This window comes from Nicotiana tabacum, chromosome 16 (genome assembly GCF_000715075.1).
Source record: "Nicotiana tabacum cultivar K326 chromosome 16, ASM71507v2, whole genome shotgun sequence".
Lineage (NCBI taxonomy): Eukaryota > Viridiplantae > Streptophyta > Magnoliopsida > Solanales > Solanaceae > Nicotiana > Nicotiana tabacum.
This window is the reverse complement of record NC_134095.1, coordinates 9,403,860-9,429,998: the sequence shown is the minus strand read 5'-3', so window position 1 is coordinate 9,429,998 and position 26,139 is coordinate 9,403,860. Positions and strand designations below refer to the sequence as shown.

Genomic DNA, 26,139 nt, shown 5'->3' with positions numbered 1-26,139 from the left:
GTCCTACTGGGACATCAATTCGGATAGGCACATTCTCTGCTGGGATATGTGACTTAGTTATCCTTTTCAAATCAGTAAATGCGTCTGGCATTTGATTTGCTATATTCTGTAAATGGATGATCTTCTGGACCTCCTGATTACATATAGGGGTACGGGGATCAAAATGAGATAATGATGAAATTTTCCACACAATTTCTCTTTTGATTTCCTTTTTCTCTCCCCCTAATTGTGGAAAATTTGTTTCATCAAACCGACAATCTGCAAATCGAGCAGTAAATAAATCTCCTATCAATGGTTCAAGATAGCGAATAATAGAGGGTGATTCAAACCCAACATATATTCCTATCCTTCTTTGTGGTCTCATCTTACTACGTTGTGGTGGTGCTACTGGCACATATACAGCACATCCGAAAATTCGTAGTTGGGCAATATTTGGTTCATGACCAAAAATTAATTGTGACAGAGAATATTTATTATAATGTGTCGGTCTGAGACGGATAAGTGATGTTGCATGCAAGATAGCATGGCCCCAAGCAGTAGTGGGCAATTTTGTTTTCATAAGTAGTGGTCTTGCTATCAATTGCAGGCGTTTAATAAATGACTCTGCAAGGCCATTTTGAGTATGAACATAAGCTATAGGATGTTCAACTTTTATCCCAACAGATAGACAATAATCATCAAAAACTTGAGATGAGAATTCTCCAGCATTATCAAGGCGAATAGCCTTTATAGGATAATCTGGGAATTGTGCCCTTAATCGAATTATTTGGGCTAATAGCTTTGCAAACGCCAGGTTCGAGATGATAGTAGGCACACATGAGACCATCTTGAAGATGCATCTATTAGGACCATAATATCTAAACAACCCACTTGGTGGGTGAATAGGTCCATATATATCCCCATGTATACGCTCTAAAAAGGCAGGGGATTCAATACCAACCTTCATTGGTGATGGTCTAGTGATCATTTTTCCTTGATAACAAGCATCACAAGAAAATTCGTCATTTGTAAGAATCTTCAAGTTCTTTAATGGATGCCCACTCGAATTTTCAGTAATTCATCTCATCATTATTGATCCGGGATGGCCCAAACGGCCATGCCAAAGCACAAAAGTATTTGAATCTGTAAACTTCTGGTTTACGATAGAGTGTGCTTCAATTGTACTAATTTTTTAATAGTATAAGCCAGAAGATAAAGTTGGTAACTTTTCTACAATGCATTTCTGGCCAGAAATATTCTTTGTAATACAAAGATATTCCCTGTTCATTTCATCTATTGTCTCAACATGATACCCATTTCGGCGGATATCTATAAAACTCAACAAGTTTCTTCGGGACTTGTAGGAGAATAATGCATTGTCTATAATAAGTTTTGTTCCTTTAGACATTAATATTATGGCTCTTCCAGAGCCTTCAATCAAACTTATATTACCAGAAATTGTTGAAACATTTGCTTTTTCCTTATGCAAATAAGAAAAGTATTTCTGATCGTTGAATATGGCATGAGTTGTTCCACTATCAATAACACAAATATCTTCATGATTTGTCTTTGATCCAAACATAATTTGAGGGTTATCCATATTCTTCAAAATAACATAAATAAAATATATTATAGTAAACATCATTATCAAAGCATAACTTTTATTTATGTACAACAATTACATAACCATACTATCTATTACAAACAATAAAAATTAAAATATTTACATTTCTACAGATTCACTACCGATTACATGACTTGTTTCTCCTTCTGGGAGTGCAAAGTAATCAGCTACATCCAAATGCATGAAGTCTAAATTATCTTCAGAAATAAAATTTGCTTCAGCATTTTTCTCTGTCTTCTTCAGGAAGGCTTGATAAAGCTCAACCAGGTGTTTTGGCGTACGACAGGTACGTGACCAGTGCCCTTTTCCTCCACATCTATAGCATGCATTTTCTGCATTTGGCGCTTGCACCGCTTCATGCTTTTGTTCCTTCCTTTTCCACTGCTGGTGGTGAGGAGGCTTTTTTGGTGCATTATTATTACCATGATTGGGGTTTCTTCCCCGACCACGGCCATGACCACGACTGGGGCCACGACCTCTTCCAAGTTTAACTTGGTGGAAGTTCGTCTCATTCACTTCAGGGAATGGACAAGAACCAATAGGTCGGCTTTCATGATTTTTCATTAATAGCCCATTATGTTGCTCTACTATAAGAAGATGTGAGATAAGTTCAGAATACTTTTTAAATCCCATCTCTTGATATTGCTGCTGTAGGAGCATATTCGAGGCATGAAAAGTGGTGAAAGTTTTCTTCAACATATCATGATCAGTAATATTATCACCACATAATTTCAATTGGGAAATAATTCTGAACATAGCAGAATTATACTCACTGATAGATTTAAAATCTTGTAGCCTTAGATGAGTCCAATCATAACGTGCATGTGGAAGAACGGCCATCTTCAGGTGATCATATCGATCTTTCAAATTATTCCACAGTATGACTGGATCTTTAATAGTGAGATATTCCATTTTCAGACCCTCATCAAGGTGATGGCGTAGGAATATTATTGCTTTGGCATGGTCTTGGTTTGATGCCTGATTTTTATCCTTGATGGTGTCTGCCAGACCCATCGCATCAAGATGAATTTCAGCATCAAGCACCCAAGACATGTAGCTTTTGCCCGATATATCCAGGGCTACAAATTCAAGTTTAGAAAGATTTGACATTATTTAGGAAAAGAAAGTTCTTACCTCTAATACTTTCAAAGTATTTGCTCGAGATGTCAGAGTCTCGTGCTGATAACGTGTTATAAAATAAAGACTGTAAAGTAAAGACAAGTATAGAGAGAAATTGTTATATTATTCAAATTCAAACTAATGTACACAATGAACTGAAATCTCTTCTATTTATAGAAGAAAGGAAGCTGATGTGTAAGCTGCTACTATACCAGATATGGATAATCTTCTATTGAGAGCAATGTTTATCCATAATGGAGTACTGAAAGGATAAGCTTATTATACCCGATATGGATAATCTTCTACCGGGGGTAATGTTTATCCATAACTGGGTACTAAAAGGATAAGCTTATTATACTCGGTATGGATAATCTTCTACTGGGGGTAATGTTTATCCATAATTGGGTACTGAAAGGATAAGCTTATTATACTCGGTATGGATAATCTTCTACTGGGGGTAATATTTATCCATAACCGGGTACCGAAGTGATAAGCTTCTTCAGGAAGCTTATTTCCAATAGAGTACTAAATAGATAAACATAATTACGGTGGAGTCCCATATGGATAAGCTTCTTCAAGAAGCTTATTTACAACAGAGTGCTAAATGAACATCCATAATATAATATATTTATAACATGACAGTCTTTATTAACAGTCTCATTTTTACTACATTTATTTAAAAATATCAAGAAACTTAATATTCAGCGTCATTTCTTGCAAGAGTCGGTAAATAAGTGTCATCGTAGATCTGATTTCTTGTAAGATATAACTACTCTACGAGGATCGAGATTTGAAGAAGACATGGTTGTGTAAGAAAATAATACAAGCTGATGAACAAAAACTATTATGGAAGATGAATACTGTAGATTGAAGGTTTTCATGAAAGCAAAGGCATAAGGAGGTATTTATAACAAGAGGCAATTGTCATAAAAAGTGAATCATGATGGAAACATCATAATGAAGTAGTCACTGCATGACAGACGCAACCGTAAAAAAGCCCTAAAAACACTGAAGAGTCGTAAACCCAATCGACGAAGGCCACGTGGCACATGCATTAAATGGAAGTGACATGCGGAGAAGACATAATGATACATGGGAAACAACAACAAAAATTCCCGCCGTAAACACATACCACTTCCTAAATATTCAATTGTTGAATAATTGGCAAGTGGGGGGACTATCTGTCTTGCTAAAAATAAATATTACACGTGGAATTAAATATGTGGCTGATATGGCAAGACATGTGGATTACTAGAAAAACGACAACTAGAGAGATGCACTGAAAGAGACACGAGTCGTAACAGATACGAGCAAATCACCCACGAGAGGAAAAGATATGGTCACTCAAGTCTAAACGGTTACATGAAGAGGTACTGGTAGAATTAATCACGACAGTAAAAAGGAAAGATTCATGAATCATCAATTAATGAGCGTGAATGATCTCAAACGTTACAAAATCCTCATGAACAGTTATGATTACCAATTATAACGTCTCATTAATATCATTAATGCTCATAATGATCCGGTTATAAAAGGGGAAAGACGTTGTACTTTTAAATTCCTATATAAGGGAAAGAAATATGATTTGTACAGACACATTCTGATTATTATTGGAATACAATTATTTTCTTTTGCTTTTTATTGATTACTTTGTTATTTCATTTCCTTTCTTATCACTAAGAAAATATATAATTTCTTGATAATTAGTAGTCCGAATACTTCTAAAAATAAGCTTTTGATCGAAGTACATAATTTTTGGTTAAACAAGTATGCCCGATACTTCTTTTCCATATGTGTTCTTTGTAAGTATCGGTTCGTTTGCTCTCTTATTAGGATTCCTAATCTCAACACGATTACAGAAATTAAAAGTGACTAGTTATGAATTTATTCCAATGCGGATATCGAGATGGAAAATCAATAAAAGAAAATAGGAATAATAATGAAATAAGAAAAAGCAATTTGAACAGAGAAAGATCAACTCCAAATTTGGAGGGCCAAATATGCAATTTTTAGTGACATATATTTATGAGAAAAGTTGGACCGGAAAAATATACTAAACAGATCCGGAGTAATTCTGTGATATGATAAGCAAGAATATACAATTCTAAACTTAACTTTTGCCTCACTAAAAGAGGAAAAGAGGATACTCTAATTACTTTATTTAAATCCTTTATTACTAATGAATGCCCCACATTATTAGTAAGAGACCCTACTTTAATTTTGCTTTGCGTGTTCTTTTAGAACAAGGAGGAGCCAAATTTAGATCTGTTGCATCTTGGGGCACACACCTGAGATCCTAACCAATATTTTCACCAGTATTTAGTATTTACTCACACCTTAATCTAAACCAAATCCTGATATTAACCGTCAGATAAGATGTTTCCCGTTCCTTCATTAAAATCTACGGTCTAAATTCAAGCTTTCATTATCCCGTAGAGCAGCTGATGATAACACTAAAGTAGAATACCATCATTGCCTATAATGGTCGGTAGGTCACAGCAGATAGTGGGCCCTAATTGTTGTACACGTGTCATAAGTACAATTCTTATCCTTCCACATGTGCCACGTGTCCAGAAAAACCACCACTTTGTTAATCAATAGTAGTACTGGGTACTAATCAAATACTCCAATTTAAATTAAACCTTTTCTGATTACTGAGGAAAAGTTGCGGTTTAAAATCGGTTACAGGCTTACAGCTGGCAGCCGTCAGAGCAACACGTTCACAAAATGTCGAAGCTTTCTCTCTCATCCTCGTCTCCTCCTCCGTTGACGTCGTCTTCTTCCACTTCGCAGCAGCGGCGGAGTTGCTTCCGTCGTTCATTCAGAGTCGGCGCGTGTGTTTCACTTTCTTCGGTTTCCATTTCGTGTTCGAAGCAGCCGAAAGTTGTTGTCACCAGAGAACGCGGCAAGAACGGCAAGCTCATGAATTCTCTGGTACTCAATAAGAATTTCAACTTTCCGGTTATATGCTTTTTTTTTTTTCCTTTTTAGTTTTAATTTGGTTCTCATGAATAATGTTGAAGTTCTAGGGTTAGTGATTGTTGCGAGATATAATTTTTTTGCGTAGACTATGTTTTTGTATGTTTTCCGTAGCTACATTGGGATAAAGGAAGTGACACATTAGATGTTTGATCAAATGCTTAAACAAATTAAACTGTTTAGCTGCCGATCACTTGCATTTCTAGGATGAGTACGATAGAGTGGTGAAAGGAAACAGTGAACTGCAAATTAGCCTGTCGAAAAGAAAAAAACTGCAAATTAGTCTAAAAATCAAGAGGAGTTTGGTTTAGCGGTTCCATGAGGGACTAGGCATAGCTTAGAAGAGAGTGTGTTCGTACACTTGATTCAACAAAGTCATCGGAAGGATGTGGTGAAGAGCATAGAATCATGTGCAGAGCATAGAGCATAGAATCGGAAGGATGCGTTCTGGATTTACAATTTGGTGTGTTTGGTATGAAGGAAATATTCTTCAAAGAATTTGAAGAATAAGTCATTTTCTGGTGTTTTCTTGCCAGAAAGAGGCGTAATTTCAGCTCCTTACTTCATATCAATGCTTCAATATTACTTAGACATTATTATCAATCTTTAATATTCAGAAATTTCATAAAGCATTATCCAATTTGATAGCACTATTATCAATCTTTACAAATATTTTTTGCAGAAGATATTTTCCACACTACCAAACACAGGAAAGTATTTTCCAGAAAATGACTTAATTTCGGAAAATGCTTTTCTGCCATACCAGACACACATGTTCATGAATGGCCTGCAATATCTTTTTGTTTGCTTTCTATTTGGGAAAAAGAAAAGGCAAATGAGTGATAGAAATTTCAAAAGAATTTCTCGAATCACGTGGTTATCTCCTCGTGAGATTGATAGAAATGATTTAAATGAAGTAGAAAAACAATGTATCCATAAAAAGCATTTAAGAAATCGTCATGAGCGAGAGAAGGTGGGGCAAACAACTTTTTAATCAGACCAAATTTCTAACACCAAAGGTCATGGTGATCTAGACTTGATATATGTGGGGCAAACGACTTTTTAGCATGGATGTCTCTCTAGGAAGTAGTAAATGTAGTGTCTTCAATAATTATGTTTTCCCTCCTTTCTTGATTACAGGCCAGACATGGAATTGATTGTCTTGAGCTTCCTCTCATTCAGCACATGCATTTACCTGATCTAGGCAGGCTCACTTCTGTATTAAGTGGTAGGTTTCTTGCTATCTGTGCATTGGCTTGAAAATCTTTGTTCATACTTACTTGCCCAAGATTAAGCGTTGAGCATCAATGTAATTTTTTTTTTCTATGGCATTTTCTATTTCCCTTCATTGCACAAATTGGAGCTAATATCTACTATTGGCTTTGATTTGTTTTAGAAAATATTCTATCTGCAGGAAATCTGTTTTGAAGGTTAGATTGGTGCCCTAGAAGTCTGAAATTATAATGTTAAACAGAGTAAATTGATGTTCTTTTCTTAGAATATAAATTTTCTAGAGCTCTCAAGGTCAAATGACATTTCTTAGGATCCTGCATGATTATCCTTTATTGAATGTGCAAAACCGAAACTTTCTAAGAACTAATATTTTTTTTTATGGATTGCGGCGGGTCTTTTTTTTTTGGGTTTGGGGGTGGGGGTGGGGGTGGGGGTGGGGGTGGGGACAATACCCCTTATCTGGCCTTCCTCTTGATGATGTTGGCTTCAAACGAGACTTATGGACTTGGGCAATGTTTTGAGATGACATTTTTGGAATAACAACATATTACGCCTTCAAACACAAAATTAAGTGAAGCCATTGATTTAAGATATTACCGTAGGCTATAGCAATTGTAAGCAGACAAGCTAAGTTGCACTTCCATTACTTTATTGCTATTGCTGTTATAAGTACTAATCAAACTGCCATTGCTATATTACCCAAGGCTATAGATATTGTACACTTAAGATTAGGCCCATTTGGTACTTCCACGAATTACTTTATTATTATTTCCATTGCTGAAACTAGTACTACCGTTCACTACTTCCTCTCATTTGTGAAATTCACGAATGCAACAAATGAGTATGAACACAAGCTTGAGTGAGATCATTTAAAAAACAAAAAACAAGCTTGATTGCGGCAGCAGCCACGGTACGCATTGCATGAAACCTACTTTCCCTCCTTGAGACTATACGAAGTTCTAATTTTTCAGTTATACCTAGGTTTCTAAAAGTTGGGGTGGGTTTTATTTCCTTCTCATTAACAAGCTATACTCTTTAGTTACTAAATAAATTATGCTAGATGATAAATAAGAAGAACATTTATGCTTCAGGAAAAATGACATATTTAGGCTTAATAGAAAAGAAATCTCAATAAACATGAACAACATATAAGACAAGTGAAAAGGAATGTTGCTCTTTAATATCTCTCAAATGGCCCCAAAAAAGTAGCAAAAACGTTGAATAATATTTCTCTCACTTGCATGGGTATCTTGCATACCTCTGCGCATCCATTATAAATTACTATTGATTGGTGTTCGATTATAATTCATAGCGAACTATATCAGCAAACTTTATGACTGTGAAGTCCTCATTTCACATATGTCCTCTGGCGTCTTGAGTGGCACTAATGTTCTTTCTCCTTTCTTCTTGTGATAGCAGACGCCACGTTTGACTGGATTATCATTACTTCACCAGAGGCGGGAAAGGTTTTTCTTGATGCTTGGAAGTAAGGGCTAGGTTGAAATTTTCCATTAAGGAGGGTTAATCTTGTCTTAAGTTCTTCACCTTGTGATGTTGAATAACTAATTTATCCTTTTGACAAGTCTTTAATACCGTTCCTCTGTTGGGTAAAATCTCTGTGAAGTTTGCTTTAAAAGTATAAAAATGTTGACAAGACCTGATGTTAATTTGAGTCATTTAGTGTTTGACTTGTTTGTAAAACTAAAGTCATTGAAGTGTTTGAATATGTTGCTGCTTGCTTGTGTAGACAAATTGTTGTTATTTTTTTGTTTTTTTAAATTTTGAGCAGCTCTTTTTTAATTATTCTTTCAGAAAGTTTTAGAATCTTATCTACTTGTTGAAGATGTTTCGTTGGACTCCGTAGCTAAGATGCAAATACTTCCTATATGTTATGGTTGGTTGTTCTCATATTAAGTCTTGATTATCCCCTTAATTGATATGTAGCTTTATGTGACACAGTTTTAGTATGAACCTTCCATCCATTGTGGACGTATTCCTTGAAGAAGAATAGAAGCTTGTATAAAAGATTCTCAGTAGATTGATTGTCAGCAGACACAATTAGCAAAAAATCATTAGTGTCTACCGTAATGTGCACTTATGTTGTCAGGTGAAGTTTTTTGACTAAAATGGTACAAAAATTTGGTTCCCAGAAAAGATGATTGTGTACTATCTATGCTTTCCATTACAGTTAATTTCTTGATAGAAGCCTCAAATTCTTTAAGCTGCCTAAATGATCTATATTTGCTTTTGTGCTATCTGGTTCCCTCATGTTTCTAATTTGCTACTTAGAGCTGCTGGGACCCCATCTGTCCGAGTAGGTGTCGTTGGACCTGGTACAGCTAGCATATTCGATGAAGCTGTTCAGTCTTCAAAGCAGTATCTTGATGTGGCATTTACACCATCAAAGGGTATCGAGTCAATTTTTCACTTTTTCTTTTGACATTTAAAACATTGCATACGCCACAAACATGTGCGTCGGGGCTGACACTTGTATTTGTCATTTCATTTAGACCCCTTGTATTTGCAGAAAGTGTCAAATGAAATTTGACTGATATTTTCTTTTTCGTCACTGACTGAAAACTTCTTTTTGATTGCATTTTCAGCAACTGGTAAGGTTTTAGCTTCAGAGCTTCCAAAGAATGGGAATGATAAGTGCACTGTTCTCTATCCTGCTTCAGCAAAAGCGGGCACTGACATTGGTGTGCATGATATTTCTCCTTCTCTTTATGTTTCTGTCTCTCCTCACTCTCCCATTCATCCAATTTTTTACAGAAATCTCTTTTTCTGTATGGAACTCTTAGTTTCTATGGAGGTGTCTTTTTCTATTTTCAACCATTATCCGAAAGAGTTAAAAGGAAAAAAAAGGTAAGGAAAGGAATAACCACAAAAATCGTGGCTTCCCTTCCCTTTTACTTGCCGTAATTAGTACACAGATCAGGATTCATCTGATATCTGCAAGACTGCAACTGTCTCACTTTGATATTTCGTGTTTAGTATGGAAACTTTCCTCAGCATATGAAACTATGTGAAGTAATCTTAAACGACATACGGCTTTTTATTTCAGAGGAAGGACTTTCTGAGCGGGGATTCGAGGTTACTCGGTTGAACACATACACAACGGTACAATATTTCTTCATTGCATCATTGGAGAAAGATTCATTTTTACTCACGTGAGACTAGTGTGCTTGCAAATTTGGTTAACACGTACTTACCCTGAAGAGAGGGTAACTTGTCCTTTAGTTTTGATAAATGGTCAAAGTTTTAGCTATCCTCTTGGGTCCTTAAGTTGATCTAACCTAATTAGATCTCATCTTGTTGCGTATAATCTATGTCATTTCCTGCAGGCACCAGTCAATCAGGTTGATCAATATCTTCTTGAGCTGGCACTCTCTGCTCCTGTTGTTGCTGTAGCATCTCCCTCTGCCATCCGGTAGGACGCTCCAAAATTATTCATTTTTTATAGCAAAAGTTAAAGGATCATCTATTGATGTCTAATATTGGCATAAGCAAGCACTAGGATCTATAGCTAATGTTTGTAATTCCGCCAACATACTAGAGAATATTATACATAAATGTTTCCACATATTGTTCATTGAGCCAGGGGATAGAAATGCACCATGATGTTCTTCATCCTTCTCCTTTCTCATTTATTTTCATTTTGCTGAGTTATGTGACAGGGTATGGACTAATCTTATTCCAGCATCGAGTCAGTGGGACAATGCTGTTGCATGTATTGGGGAGACTACAGCTTCTGCAGCTAAAAGACTTGGGTTGAGAAATATATACTATCCAACAAGTCCTGGTCTTGAAGGGTAACTTATCGATTTTAATATCTTAATGTGTTCTTTTGTTGCATCTTTTCTCCCTTTCTGTTTGTGTCCATAATTTTATAAGATACTTTGACTCTATCTTGTAAAGCCAATATGCAATTGTTATTTTTAGTGCCCATGTTTTCCCCGTGTAGTTGGTATGATCTCTTTCGCTTGGAAGTAACTATTCACTGCCTGTCTCTGTTAGGAATTGGCTGTGGGAAGAGAATAAAGCGTCAAATGAAAGAATATGTTGCATTCTGTTCCTTGTCTTTATTTTTTCGTTATGCTTTTTTCTTTCTTCAAAAGATTTCTAGTGTATATATTTTTTGTTTCTCCCTCCTAACCTGGGTTGTTTTTTATTTGAATTATACAGATAAACCAGTTAGAACCCTGAGGGGAACAGTTTTGCAGGAATTCAATTTCCATTAGTATTATATCAAAAACTGTGCATTAGGGCTATCTCTGAGCAATTTTAACCTTACTGTAACCAGCGAATATCGTTTGTTTGACCTTTTCGAAATTATGGAACTTTCTTTCAAAAGTTCACCTACAAAACACTTAAATAGTTCTATGATCCACCTTTTTATTCCTACCTATTACCACATTTTTCTTGCGTCTTCACGATTGCTCTATATTACGTCACAGTACTTAATTTAAGGGTAATTACTACTCCTACATTCTAGTGTTATCATCTTATTAAGTAACTTTTATTGAAGGGGTACATTTTATTAAGTAGCTTTTTAAAGGTAAGGCGCTGCTGCTATCTAGCCACTTCTTCGGTGCCCCTGATCTTGGCAATCTAAACTCCCGTTTGACTGGACCATTTTATGCTGAGTAAATTGGGTGATGTTGTGACTACCTCTCCTGCCCTAAGTTGCTCGGACACGGGTGTGGGTGTCCGACACGGGTGCGGATCTATAAGTCGGATCCTTCGAGATGTAAATTCTAAGATTCGGGAATACGGATCCTAGTACGGATACGGGTGCGGGGATCTGGCTAAAAATAACTAAAAAAAATAAAAATATAAAAATATCTCTAAATTATAAAAAAAATTGTGGAATACTTACGTATAGCTTGTAAAGTGTGGATTTCTTTTTTATTCTCAAGTTGTAGATAAGTAAATGTTTGATTTCCTAGACAAGGTATGCTATTTTCTTCAAATTTACCCTAGTTTTGGTTTTGATTTCAAGAATCAAATTGTATCTCGTCTCGAATTTTTCCGTCCGTCGTGGTCAAAGTACTCAAAATTGTTTGACCAGATTCGGTACGGATCTCATACGCACATCCTTACTAGTGTCGTGTCGACACGAGTGCGGCACCTAAACTGCCGTGTCGGAGTAACTTAGCTCCTGCCCATGGGATGGTTAACCCCAATGCCGTTGTTTCATTCAGTAACTTTTCTTGAACAGGGTATGCTTGTGTAATGGTGTCACCAGTATGTTAACCCTATGACAGTGGCAGGTTTTGTTGTCAAGATTGGCAACTCGTCCGAAAGAATTGTCTAAAATTCTAGTGTTTTGTTGAACTTCCTTATGAAGTTTTAGCCATTCAGTCAAGCGAAACTGCTATCTTCTTTTCTCTCAGACTGTCTGCGCCCTTTCTCACTGGATAACACTTCTCTACGAAGTAAGCGTTAAAAAAAAGCTAACTCTAACTACCTGAAGGATGTAGGAGGCAAGGGACTATGTATTGGTTTCCATTTTCCGTTCTGTGTTTGTAAGATTTGCTTAACTTTGATCTACTTGATGCTATGATCACATGGTGCAGGTGGGTGAGTAGCATTCTGGAAGCGTTAAGTGTAAATGAGCAAGTACAGAAGGTCTAAAGGCCGTGTAATGTGGCTTCTGGTAAATTCTTTTTCCAAAGTTCATATTTATTCATCACTGACTACAAATGCATAATAGACCAACATACAGACATGCAGACATGTTTAAAATGATTAATGTGCATGTCGCTCTGAAATAGTTTATGGGTTACCTACAAAAAATTGCTGTATCTTCAGATGGTGGGCTCAGAGAGCTCTGGTTCCACTCTGCGGTCATCTTTGCAATGGCAAAGCTGATTAAAAGCTTTCTATACTCGCAGCTTCAACGTGGTGCTGTATTTTGAAATATTTGAAGTATTTATGCATAGAAGCGTGGAGGGAGGTGTAGGATCTAATTGACACAGCATATGAGGAGACGTTGGGGAGACGTAAAGTTTTTGTTGTGCGGAGGTATTTACCCACTTGTCTAGCCAACATTTCTTGTGAGGTAAGGCTGTCTTCTGTGAGTAGGATCTTTTGTAATTGTTCCATATGTAGATATCCCTTTAATTTTCTCTTTAACATTTATTTGGCTTGATATCTGATGTCTTCAGAATTGACTATAAAGCGAGCCCCTCTTGGTTCATACTCCAACCTAAATTTCCTCAAAAGAGAAACATCAAACCTTGAGCTAGATATATTTATCTCAATTTTAGCCATTCCTCGTAATGCACAATGTGTTGATTTTTGTAATCGTTTACTTCAAGTACTCGAGTCTTGTGCTCCATTTGTAAATATCTGCATGGATTACTCTGGCAGTTTGTAATATTTCAGTGTATTATTCCAAGGAATCAACTGAAAAGTACGGTAACATAACAGCTCTATGGAGGGCTCTCTCATCCAAACATCTGCAGAGATTACCATCTTATGCTGTAGATGCCGAGTTCTTTACGGTTCAAACCTAGAGGTGTGTGAGACTCTTGTTCCGGTGAATACCGCCTATATCTCGTGATTGCTTTGTAGGTTGGCGTTCGTAGTAGTTTTTATTCAGTCTGCTTTTTATGGTTTTGCGTGACATGTTTTTTTCCATGAGTATATTAAGTTTCCTCACGCCAGTAGTTAGATGGTAATTGGGAAAAGTATTGCGGGACTAGAAGTCTAGAAGTAAACCAACCAAAATATCCACTTGCTGTTATAAAATAATGTTTTTGGGTCCATTTGTATTTTGTATTATCCTGCATTGAAGACAGGGAGAACCTGCCTTATAATCATGGTGAATGCACGCTCTAATATAAATTTAACAGTAGTGTCTTATCACTTGGTACCTCTTCAATAGAATACCGTGGGCGCCATTGTGTTCATGGGATATGAGGCTGTCACCGAAGCTCTTTCATCTGTATCTCCAATGTGATTGTTTCTTCCACGTCCTCATTGCGTCATTCTTATGTGTTTAGATACATATGGCAGTGGAAATTGGCATGCCTTGTCTGTGGAAACCAAATATATGGTTTAGTATTAAAATGTCACTTGGAGATAAACATTGTTTAATCTATGAACAATAAAAACCAAATATATATATAAAATTAACAATAAGTTATTTAATCTATGGACAATAAAACTCTTAATTAAGTATTGGTCATCCAATTCTACTTTTTATTTTCTTATTAGTTTCCAATTTAAAGTTATTCTACTTACTTTTCCAGCTAATGAATGACAGTAACAATTCATAAGGTAAATAATCTGCGCCTCAATCTCAAACTAATTTGAGTTGGATGTACGTATCTTTGGTGAGTTCTTTTCCTGTTCTTTTTATTCCATTACATTAGCATTCGTCCTAAGAAAGGTATGTTTTTTCTTTTCTTTCCGAAATTAGAAGCCTTTCACATTCTTCCTTCTACGTTGATATGTGGATCACCGGCACTGAACTAAAAAAAACTGAAGCCTAACGGGAAACATGAGATACGATGTAAGTATAACAGCATTATTAAAGCCTTAAACCCAACAGTGACAGCTTTAATGTTCATGATAAAATGAGCAGTACTGTCGTGGAAGATGATGTAAGCGGGCTGCGACGTAATAACCAGCATAACTCTCGCTGACCCTCTGTGTTTGTAGTGGATGGAGGCGAATTAAGATTTTAAATTAGTTGGTACTATAGCTAAACTATCCTTATTTTTTACTAATTAGTTTACAAATACCCTCTATCCATCTATTCATCCAAAAAAAGCACACGATGTTATTTATATACCTAAAATTATCCCTCCTTTTAACGGCAGCAGACGTGGGCCCCACTTTTAATGCGTTGGCAATATTTTATTGGGCCACGTGGCTTCTAATTTCACTTCATACATATGGGTATAATATACCCATCCCATTTGTTTGACCCGCCCCATTATTCTTTTTCTCTTTACTATTTTTCTCTTTCTTTCTTACCACCTTGACTGGACGGGGATTTATGACCGGAAATCGTAAACCAAAAAACTCGCCAAAGACCTCGCTTGACTTGGTTACTTGAAAAACAACTCAAAAAATCAATCACCAGTGATGAAGAAAGTGAGTTCTCGGATCTTGTTTTGAAGAAAGTCGAGGGTTTGGTGTTGGCAGTTGTGCGTTTTTGGGTGTTGTTGTGGCTGTTTCGCTGGAGGAAACTGGCTGGATTTGGTGATGGTTATGGAGATGCTTTAATTACTGTTTTTTCTGGGTATCAAAAGGCTAAGATCTGGAGAAAATTGATGGTTACATGGCTAAAATGGGGTGGTGTTTTGGAGTTGTTGCACAGTAGCAGATGATAAGCGTCGAATCCCTAAATACTTCGATTTCTTATATTCCCAGGGTCAAGGCAGTCTTTAATCCATGGATACATGCTTCATCTTCTGTGGTATTCTTAGTTCCTTAAAAGTTCCGCTTAATGGCAATGGGGGTGTGCGATTCATCAGGTGCAATCAGCAATGCCCCTACTCCGTACCCATTTTGATTAGTCGTGCCATCAGTTTGGGTGTTTTTCGGTGGTATTGTGGCTGTTTTTGAGTAGAAAAGGATTATTTTTTGGGCTGATTTTTGGGTAGGAGGAAAGGGTAGGATGAAGGCTGTAGGATAAGAGGGATTGTGCGGCGGTAATAGTGGAGATGATTTGTAAAGTGAAAAATGAGATTAGTGAACTGAAAATAGTAAGGAAGGAGAGCGGATTGAAGGAAGGTGCCATTGTTATTGATTTTCTTTTAAGGAAGGTAGAAGAAGAAAAGTTTGGGGGGGGGGGGGGGGAGGACTAGGTGTGTTGGGTGATAAGGAAAAAAGAGTAAAGAAGAAAGAAAGAAAATAATGGGGCGGGTCAAACAAATGGGGCGAGTGTATTATACCCATATGTGTGAAGTGAAATCAGGAGTCACGTGGCCCAATAAAATGTTGCCAACGCATTAAAAGTGGGGCTCACATCTTTTGCCGTTATAAGGAGGGGTAGTTGTAGGTATATAAATAAAGTTGTGCTCCTTCAGACGAATAGATGGATGAAGGGTATTTGTAAACTATCTAATAAATAATAGGGGTAGTTTAAGCCCTTTTGCGTATATATAGAGTCAAAATTGAGGGTGAAAAATAGTGGTCGGTATAGACTGTTATTCCTGTGTTTGGCATGACAAGTTGAGTCTTAATAACGAGAATATCGGGGTCTTGTCAAAGTCTATTCATTGATTGAATCATTTCTGTTGTCTGTTTCACGCTCTTGTTTTGGATGTGTGGAGGCGACTCCCGTTTCTACCATGCAATCATTGTACAGGAATTCGGCTTGTATATACGGGTGTAGCAATCACAATATGGAGAGGTGGAAACCACCTGAGCTCTAATCCTCTTGCATATGCTAATAGGGAGTTTAGGTATCCGTGGCGGCCATATATATAAACCTGTCAATTTATTTAGTGTGAGAACTCTTGCTGAAAATATTTAAAAAAACGATGCTTACTGTAGCCCAAGTCTTATACTCCATATGGGGAGGCTCAAGAGATTGAGTCAGGTTTTAAAGTTTAGGGAATTTAAATTTGTCTCTGAACTCATGATAGCTCGTTTTGTTTACGAGGTTCATAATTAAATATTTTATACATAATAAATTTTTCAAGATAGGATCTAAGCCAGAATAAATAGGAAGTGAAGTAAATGCTTTACCTCTAGGAAGCTTTCCACTGTGAAAAAAAAGAGGACGCGAGGCTGGAGTTTGGTTGATAACGTGACAACAGAATGCCCATACTTCCCCAAACAAGTGAAGTAAATCTAATATTGTTTGTTGCTATGCAGATAAAGCAAATATGAAGTCTTCCATTATAATTAGCTTTACTTGAATGATACAGACAACACAAAAACGTTAAATGCAGACATTTTTATTTTCTGTTATGGAGAAATGAACACTTTATTGTAGCCTACTCCTCCTTAGGGGGAAGCTTTCCACTAAGAAAATAGTAGAAGAAAGCAAGGGCACGACTTGGCTGATACGTTGGAACAAAATGCCCTGCTCCTCTTATTGTCACCAATGTCAAGTTTTCATACTCCTCTACATATCCACCAACCTACACAAAATCAACACCATCATTTAGCGTCTTCACCATGTAACAATAATCTGAGACGGATTCACAATTTAAAGTTTATGGTTGATTGTGCTAACTGTTTAGCTACTAATAAATGAGCCTTCGTTGTTCACCCGACCCTATCACTAACAACCGATCCCACAAAATGCAAAAAAAAAAAAAGGACAGTTGGTGCATTAAGCTCCCGCTATGTGGGGGACCAAGGAAGGACCGGACCACAAGAGTCTATTGTATGCAATTCTACCTTGTATTTCTTCAAGAGGTTGTTCCACACAGATACAGACCCATGTGTATGGGTGAGGGGTCACCGGACCCCGTAAACTTTCGGATAAAATCATGTATATATATACGTATATACCTTGAAAATGGTTAATTTAAATCAGTTGGCACCCTGAACACTAAAAGCCTTTAGGGGGTTGAGTAGAATAATATGCCCCCGTCGTGTAAAAATTCTGGGTCCGCCTCTGGTTCCACAGCTCAAACACGTGACCTTCTGGTCACATGGCGTAATTTTACCGATTATACCAAAGCTCCCTTCCTCCAAATGCAAGTAAGTGAAAATGAAAAAACAAATTTAACAAATTTTTTTCTTTTTAATGATGAGCATCTACCTCTTCCTGGAAATACCAAGGGTACCAGGCTGTCCTGATTGGTAACTTTAGCTTCTTTATAGCATACCTCGTATCTGTCACTGGCACTACAACATCCATGTCACCACTGCAAAGAGTATTGTCATTTGTTCGAGCTTGTTAAAATTCCCTTTTATATATCATTATGTTATCTTGAAATTTTGTGGATTTTTTTCCATAAATCTTACCTATATAGCCAGATTCTTAAGCCACTCTTCATCAACTGACGTACAAGTGGCAAAACTGTCAATGGTCTATCTTTCCAGCTGAGATTAAGCGTGTTACTGTTCTCAATAAAAGAAAATTTTTGATATAATGTTAGAACTATGCTTAGAAATATAGATAATAGGAAGAAAAAAGTGTTTTCACTAAATCAAGAGTGTTATACTTGCAGCTTTGCCATGGATAGGGAAGACTTGTAACGTTTGCATGGATAGCCTTTTGAACTTCTGGTTTGCTAAAATAGGACTGAATATAAACTGGCATGCAAGGATCAACTTCTGAGGTCTATTCCAAAAAAAAAAAAAAAAAGACCAAACAATTTGAGAGCATTAGTTAATTGTACATTCTTTAGTTTCTCTAAGACAATAGACGGGGCAAGTGCACGGATAGCCATTTCTAGGGATGCTATTTAGAGATTAGCCACCACTTATTTTTGTCTTGAAATTTTAAACTAAAAATCTTAACTTCAGAACAACTCAGAAAATTCTTGTCCTGAAAAGGTGAACTGAAAAACTGAAATTCAGGACGCACTGACTAATTCCTAATAGCAGCCCTTTAGAGTGGATACCTGGTGTTATTTCTACACAAAAAACGCTACAAATGATATAACACTGCTTACTGTAGTATTTGAGGGTGATGTATTGTTGCACAATGGCGCGTAAATGTTGTATAGAAAGATATTTCCAATTTCTTTGTCGATTTGGTCCAAGTGGTGTTTGCATTTCTTGGATGCAGAAGATGGAGTAGAAAAATTACAACTTGATGTGATTTTGTAGTATAATTCATCTGATATTAGTGCATGAGACCAGTAATACTCTGTTGTTCCTTTCATGTTGGCTTCAAAGTCAACATAGGCATTGCCAATCTGAGACATGAATTTCATTAAACAATAATAATGGTCTAATTAGAGGTAAAAATGAGCTGCTAGAGATGTTACTCAGATTAAAAAAAAACTTACAGTGATTCCTTTTAAATTGATAATAGTGTGATTTGTGTAATTGTTGTGCAGAAGTATAAGCTGAGCGAGTTGAGGTACATAATGCCCGGCGTAGCTCTCTCCAGTAAGGTAAAAGTCCCTTGTTTTGTATTCTGGAAATCGTTCGAGCCAATTCACTAGAAAGGTGTAAGAATCAATAGCTGTTGTTCTGTCTCCACTAGAATTGTAGTCCGTGCTTGTGTTTGTATATGAAAATCCAACACCAGCAGGCGATTCGAGAAAGATTATGTTGGCCTCTGATAAAGAAAATGTCAAAACTCATTAGTGTATATTCTTAATGTCCTTTACTTAGGGTTGATAATAGTACTGCAAAGTCCTTGAGTAACTGACCAGAAATCCATGAAAATTGATTCCTCTGTAGACTGCCATCTTTGCTAACTCTAAATGGCCCAACTTCTCCAAATGCTCCCCCTCCAAGTGAAGAACAACCTGGCCCTGTTTGTTACATAATGTTTTCAGATGTTCAAGAAGAAATAAAATAAAATAAACATTTATGAGCATGTATTTTATTTCAAGGAGAAAGGTTCAAATTTATCCCTCTACTACATCAGTTAAGTCGGTGGATAAAGCATCCCGCGTTCATGCAAGGTTTAGGGAAGGGCAGCACCCTAAGGGGTAAGATGTAGACAGCCTACCCTAACACAAACATTAGTAGCTACTCCCATGGTTTGAACCCTTATCTATAAGTCACACAGAGACAACTTTACCATTGCTCCAAGACTCCCCTTCTTGCCCCTCTACTACATGAAATATCTTAATTCTCCAATGGTTATATTGTGTGGCCATTTATATTCTTGTTGTTAGCATTTAACAAATCGTCTGGCACTTGGCCTTGACTTTATCGGACCTCTAACATGAACTGAATGGATTTCACGTGTCAAAATATTTCAGAAAAAAGGTCTATATTTACCTCTCTACTTTTTAATATGGTTTAAGAAGTTACCCTTCGAGGTTGAAGCTCCATGTGATCAAGGACAAATACGAGACAGTTTGCTACAGGAAATGTATCATTAGTCCTAAAGTATAATGAGCGATAAATTAAGATATTTAGTATAGAGGGGTAATTTTTTGACCCTTTTCATATGTTTTTATAGAGTTCTTAAAACAAGTTTAGCTACAAGCATGTCATTTAACTTAAGCATGAACATGAAAATTGTATGTTCATGTTGTACAATTTGCCATTCAGAATTCTCTGAAAAACATGGTATAATACTTGATTGTGTAAATATATAACTCTGCAGATGTGAAAGAACTATTTGATCTCATTTCATCATTTGGAATAATGAAACATGTAAGAAAAAAATAGGAAGCTAACCTCCATTGAGCCATAAGACAAGGGGCTTAGAACCAGAATCTTGAGGCGACTCGACGAAATAATAAAACAAATTTCTTCCAGCAGTTGGATCAACTGTAACATACCCTGAGTACTGGTTAAAATCTACACCTTGAGGTTGACCAGGTAATTGTTCAATTTTGTCATTCTCTTTGAGTAAATTTTGAGGCCTAACATGCACTGGTGAAGTCCTACTAAGTTGTGGATAATAAGTAGTAGTAGTAGTAGTAGTATTTTCCAAGTCTTGCCTGAAATAATGACCATTTGGCTTTAGGCTTTTAGCTTCATAACTATGTACTAAAACTAAAGCTAACAAGCTTAGGAAAAAGAAGTGGAAAAATGATGTTTTAACCATTTTTTTTCTTGTGTGAAATGATAAGAAGTATGATTATGGATCTGTCCTAGCTATTTAAATGCCTAAGGTTTAAGTTTTGTGTTCGGCCAATATAGTTCATGATTTCGGCATAGTTTTGTTTTGTTCTTGTTTTTTGGAAATCTCTAAAGAAAATGTTGCCGAATTATATGTATATAGCTGATTGATGACACTTTGAAGCCCTTGTTTGATACTCTTATTTTTTTTATGCCACCTATCTTCCAATCAAGTTAGTTTACTTTGTTTGTCATGAAGTCTCTAAGTTAGTTGAATATTCCCCCCTAGGCATTTGGTGCAACGGACGGCAAGATTTTTTTAGTGCTCAGCTCTAACTGTCCAGTGATATTGTCTGTTTTGGATTTACATTTCATACGATTTGGAAGTAAGTCTAAAACTTACTTTCTTATATACTCATCGACTCTAACCGTCCAATTATATTGTCTGCTTTGGACTCCCATTCGGACGACGGTTTCAAAGTAGCGCCTAATTAAGGCCTAAAACTTGCTTTCATATATATGCATCGGCTCTACCTTCTGGTGATATTGTCTGATTTGGACTCACATTCCTGCAATTTGAAAGTAGTGCCTAATTAAGGCCTAAAACTTGCTTTCTTATATACTCATCGACTCTACTGTCTAGTGATATTATCTGGTTTGGACTCACATTCCCACGGTTTGAAAGAAGTGCCTAATTATGGCCTAAAATTTGTTTTCTTATATACTCATCGATTCTAACTATCTAGTAATATTATCTGCTTTGGACTCACATTCGCACGGTTTAAAAATGCCTAACTATAGCCTAAAACTTGCTTTCTTATATACTTATTATCTATTTCTTGTTTTGGCGATGTGGATTTTGCTGAAGGTGTTATATCAACTATCATTAAGCATTCCTAAATTTGCAAGGATATGGAGGACTTGGCCTTTTTAGAAATTTACTTGAAATGATTAGCATGAAAATTATTTCTAACTCATTAATACAAAGTTCAAGAGGTAAAAGTAAAAGACGAAAAGGAGGGATGATAACAAATTCTTAGAGCAAATAAGATGAAAGAGTACGGTCAAAAACAATTATTTAGTGAGCGTTTGGACATAAGAATTGTAAAATTTCAAGATAGGGGAAAAAAAATTTATATGAAAATGGTATTTGAAATTTAGAGTTGTGTTTGAACATGAATATAATTTTGCGTTGTTTTTGAAGTTTTGTGAGTGATTTGAGTAAAAATTTTGAAAAACAACTTTTTGGATTTTTTCAAATTTTTGAAAAGTTTCAAAATGCATTTTCAAGTGAAAATTGGAAATTTTATGAATAAACGCTGATTTCAATTTTTTTTTTATTTTCTTTTTTGGAAAAAAGGAAAAAAAATTCTTATGTCCAAACGGGCTCTTAGAATTGGCTACAAGCAAAAGATAATGATCGAGAGTCGGCTTTCTTTTGTCATTTTTTCTTTTTTAAAAGAAAAAGTATAGTTTAATTGTAATAATTTACAATTAAATGTGAACCAGCGAAGGGCCTACTTTGGGGGAATTAGAAATGGCGCAATTTACAATTAGTAATTAAGAAATAGCCAGAAATTTAAAAGTAATCAAAATTTAGTCACTTTAAAGATAAAATCTTAACAAAAATATTCTTAAAATTCGGAAAATTTTCAATATAATATGTTGGAGTTATGAGATTCTAGTATAACGTGCTGAAATTTCATAATGTTCTAGAGTTCCAACATAATATGTTGGAAGTTTATACGTAGGAGCTCTATAATCCAACATATCATGTTGGAACTTTTCATATTTTAACTAGGGTATTTTAATCTAGGTTTTATCTCCGCATAAAATAATGGCTATATTTTAATGACGTTGCAAACACTGGCTATTTTTGGTTACCCGTCCAAAAACTGGCTAGCCCGTGCTATTTTTACTAATTTGAGTGTGACAACACCCATTGGGCCGGCCCAACTACTTGACTGTTGGACTTTTAAATTATAGGCCATGGTTGTAAGCTCTCTTACCCAAATTTAATAATTAGTGACGTTCTGTCACTTGTTTCTGCTTGTGTAGGCTTGTGGTAGTTCTTCTGAATATTGAGAAATGCGAAAGATAAAGAAGAAAATGGAGTTCATTGGTTCACATTCTACATATTACTTTGAGAGTTGGTGTAATTTTTAGGGCATAAATCCAAAACCATAATGCAAAAAAGGGCTGATTTCACTTTCACAGGGACCATTCTTTTACGAAAGCTGGTGCGATCCAAAATCATTTGCACAAAGCATGCTAGCACCTATCAGAGTCGGAGCTAAGATTTTAGATTTATGGATTCTGAATTTTAAAACGATAACTTCAAGTACTAATGAATAATAACTTGGTTTTGAATGTAATGTTTATACATATTTCATGAATGTGTTAACAAAAATACATTGTTTAAGTAAAAGATATTGGGTTCAGTCAAACCCGTAGCTCGACTTCTACCTCCTCCTGTGGCACCTACTCATTCATATAGCTAAAGAGCTCTTATTCTTCTAGCTAGGTCCATCTTGTTGTCTCATTTCTTTCTTTTTTTCCTATAAAACATTGAGTAGATCCCTTTACTTGGAGTCATTGGCTTGAGTTATACGAAAGGCTCCTTGGTTATATATTGACAGTGTAAAAAAAGTTCTATAATTATTGTAGTTTAACCGGTGATAGTATCTTATGTTACTTTTCCTAAGGTATCAATTAATGTGTAATATAAATATTTCTCTATAATTATATTTAATTAACATAATTATATGAGTATTATTTTGGTCATTATTGCATTCAACTTAAACTCCATGAGAAAAAGAAAATTTACACCATACTTCGTAATTTTCTCACATATGCTAAGTAATAAAAAAGCACATGTATGAAGATGGATCCCCTCGTGATTTCTTTTGAGTACAGTCGCTATAATTAGGCATGGATCCCCACTATCCTTTTGTTACCTTTCTACTTTATATTTTATTTATATTTTTTTCCTTTTTTTTTTACCTGTTTTTTTTTTCAATTAGACCACTAAAACAAGTATTTAAGAATTTGATCAACATCTAATCTTAATACTACACTTAAACATCCCCTATAATTTTTTTTCTACAACAATCTTCTTTTATTTTTTTTTTACTTTTTTCATTGGCAGTAAAATGCAATCGTTCAAATTCATGAACTGAAAATATAAAGGAAGATTCTAAAATTAAGGTGCCAGAAGAAGTCAATTCGTACACAAATGTGGTCTCCCAAAAGTTATTTACAAACATTTCTAGTTCTGCAAGATGTGGAAATGTCACCCATAAATCAAATCAATTTCCTCTCATCTGACTTTGGAGTTCACTTCCCTCTTTTCAGAAAGGTAAATTGGAGTATATATTTCTTTCCACCATTTGATTTATTTTACTTTATAACAATAATGTTCAAGCTAACTTATGTGCATCACAATTAATTTATTGAGTTCCATCAATATAAATATTAAGTAACTCTGTTCATTAAGGTTTAAATTAATGGACAAAAATTACCTAGTTTTTTGTTTTGTCTTTCTTAGAATTGAATCTCTGATGTCATGAATTTTTATCCATTTCACTAAGAGAATAACCATGGACAACATTTAATAATTTTAATTTTTTATTATGGTTGTATTGTGAAGGGCTGGAGTACATATCTGACTTGTTGCACAATAGTGCTCTAAAAGCACAATGATAGTGATTCACGTGTTTCAATTTGTCATTGCATTATTCTTGAATGTTGAGACTTCATTTTCCTTATCAGAAAACTATGATTATGTCTAAAAACTCTTCATTGGATGAGTCTTAGATTCCTTAAAAGATTTAGAATGTTTTTATCAATACAAGATTTATGACACTATTTAGGGAGCCTTAGAACAAGAAAGTTATTTTTCTGTGGAGTCAGCCACTGATATTTGTATCAGGTTAGACTGCCAACGTTATACCCCTTGGGGTTCAACCCTTCCCTTATTATATATTTCGTGCATCGGAGTTATCCTTTTTGATTTATGACATTATTACGAAGATTATTATTTAGGGGTGGGTATCTTATATAATAAGACAGCTAAGATTTAATCAAACTAAAGCTACAAGTTCCCAAGTAGGATAAAAAGTGGCTTTTGATTGTACCACATAAATGGAAAAGGGTTTAGTTTTTTAGCATGTGGTTGCTATTTGCCCTTTTATGATGACAGCACCAATGCAATGTCACTGTTTCTATTTTTATGTTTTTCAATTCTCTTTCTATTTTCTGGCTTCTTGCTACTTTAATTAAAGTTAAGATTAGAACACACAAAGGGGACCTCCAAATATAGTGAGGACCACACTAACAAATTAGTACAACTTATTTTGACTTTTATCCAAGTGAGTATGGTCACTTTTTTCTACTTTTCCTTTCCTCCCCCTTTTAGCTTAAATTTGATAATGTTTTCTCCTACATAATTGCTTATTAGGCTTCAGTACTATTTCAAAACTATAAGTTGGCCTCAATGGAGTTTCGGCGGTAGATTTAATCGACGTCAATTCACATGTAGATGTTAATGAAAATTTGGCTGTCGATCCCGAAAGCACCATCCGCTGGGATGCCTGATCAGCTACTCAGAGTACACGTGGCAGTGAAGATGACGGAATCAGCCTGCGAGTGATTTTAGAAATGCAGGCTCAACAGGCAGCAACTGCCTAGCTCCAAAACCAGAACCACACACCAAGCAGGGTCGAACACGAGCCATCCCAGAAAATCGTACGCAGGGTCGAATTCGTTTCAAGAAAATCGAACGAGAAGGAATCGGAGACCAATCCTGCTATCATGAAGATGCTCGAAAAACTGACAAAGCGAATCGAGACAGGGGAAAAACGATTGAGGAAAACAACAAGAAGGTGGAAACCTATAACTCCAGGGTTGACCAAATTCGGGGGGCACCACTAATATTGAAAGGACTGGATTCCAAAAAGATCGTACAAAAACCTTTCCCCCGAGTGCGGCTCCGAAGCCAATCCCCAAGAAATTCTGCATGCCCGAGATTCCTAAGTATAATAGGACCACTGATCCAAACGAACATGTCACCTCCTACACGTGTGCTATCAAAGGGAATGACTTAGAAGATGACGAGATCGAATCCGTCTTGCTGAAGAAATTCGGGAGACTCTATCGAAGGATGCTATGATATGGTACCATAATTTATCACCTAATTCTATTGACTCGTTTGCTATGCTTGCATATTCTTTCGTAAAGGCACATGTCGGGGCCATCAAGGTCGAAACCAGGAAGTCGGACCTTTTCAAGGTAAGGCAGAAGGACAACGAGATGCTTAGAGAATTCGTGTCTCGATTCCAAATAGAATGGATGGACTTGCCACTGGTCACCGACGATTGGGATGTTCAAGCTTTCATCAAGATCTCAACGTTAGAAGTTCAATGGCTTCACAACAATTGAAGCACAATTTGATCAAATACCTAGCTGTCACTTGGGTCGATATGCACAATCTGTATCAGTCAAAGATCAGGGTCGAGGATGATCAACTA

At 36.0% G+C, this 26,139-nt stretch overlaps 2 protein-coding genes across 12 annotated transcripts; one reads left to right on the top strand and one right to left on the bottom strand.

Annotated features, from left to right (window-relative positions):
- The first annotated feature begins 5,101 nt into the window (after nt 1–5,101).
- LOC107827902 (uroporphyrinogen-III synthase, chloroplastic-like) lies at nt 5,102–13,361 on the top strand. 11 transcript variants are annotated; one of them, XR_001657648.2, is made up of 11 exons: nt 5,102–5,656; nt 6,842–6,929; nt 8,354–8,420; nt 9,224–9,342; nt 9,538–9,633; nt 9,999–10,054; nt 10,279–10,364; nt 10,612–10,746; nt 12,514–12,593; nt 12,883–12,998; nt 13,105–13,361. XR_001657648.2 is itself a non-coding variant. In XM_016655130.2 (10 exons), exons 1-9 carry the CDS (start codon nt 5,450–5,452, stop codon nt 12,569–12,571), a joined length of 912 nt encoding a protein of 303 aa, XP_016510616.1. In that variant the 5' UTR covers nt 5,102–5,449; the 3' UTR covers nt 12,572–12,593; nt 12,883–13,361.
- A 3,414-nt stretch (nt 13,362–16,775) lies between these two features.
- LOC107827903 (putative serine carboxypeptidase-like 23) lies at nt 16,776–20,753 on the bottom strand. Its single transcript, XM_016655131.2, has 8 exons — nt 20,225–20,753; nt 19,240–19,344; nt 18,871–19,145; nt 18,532–18,777; nt 18,079–18,197; nt 17,879–17,974; nt 17,673–17,778; nt 16,776–17,043 (listed from the first exon to the last, which is right to left on the bottom strand). Exons 1-8 carry the CDS (start codon nt 20,595–20,597, stop codon nt 16,897–16,899), a joined length of 1,467 nt encoding a protein of 488 aa, XP_016510617.1. The 5' UTR covers nt 20,598–20,753; the 3' UTR covers nt 16,776–16,896.
- Nucleotides 20,754–26,139: the final 5,386 nt, after the last annotated feature.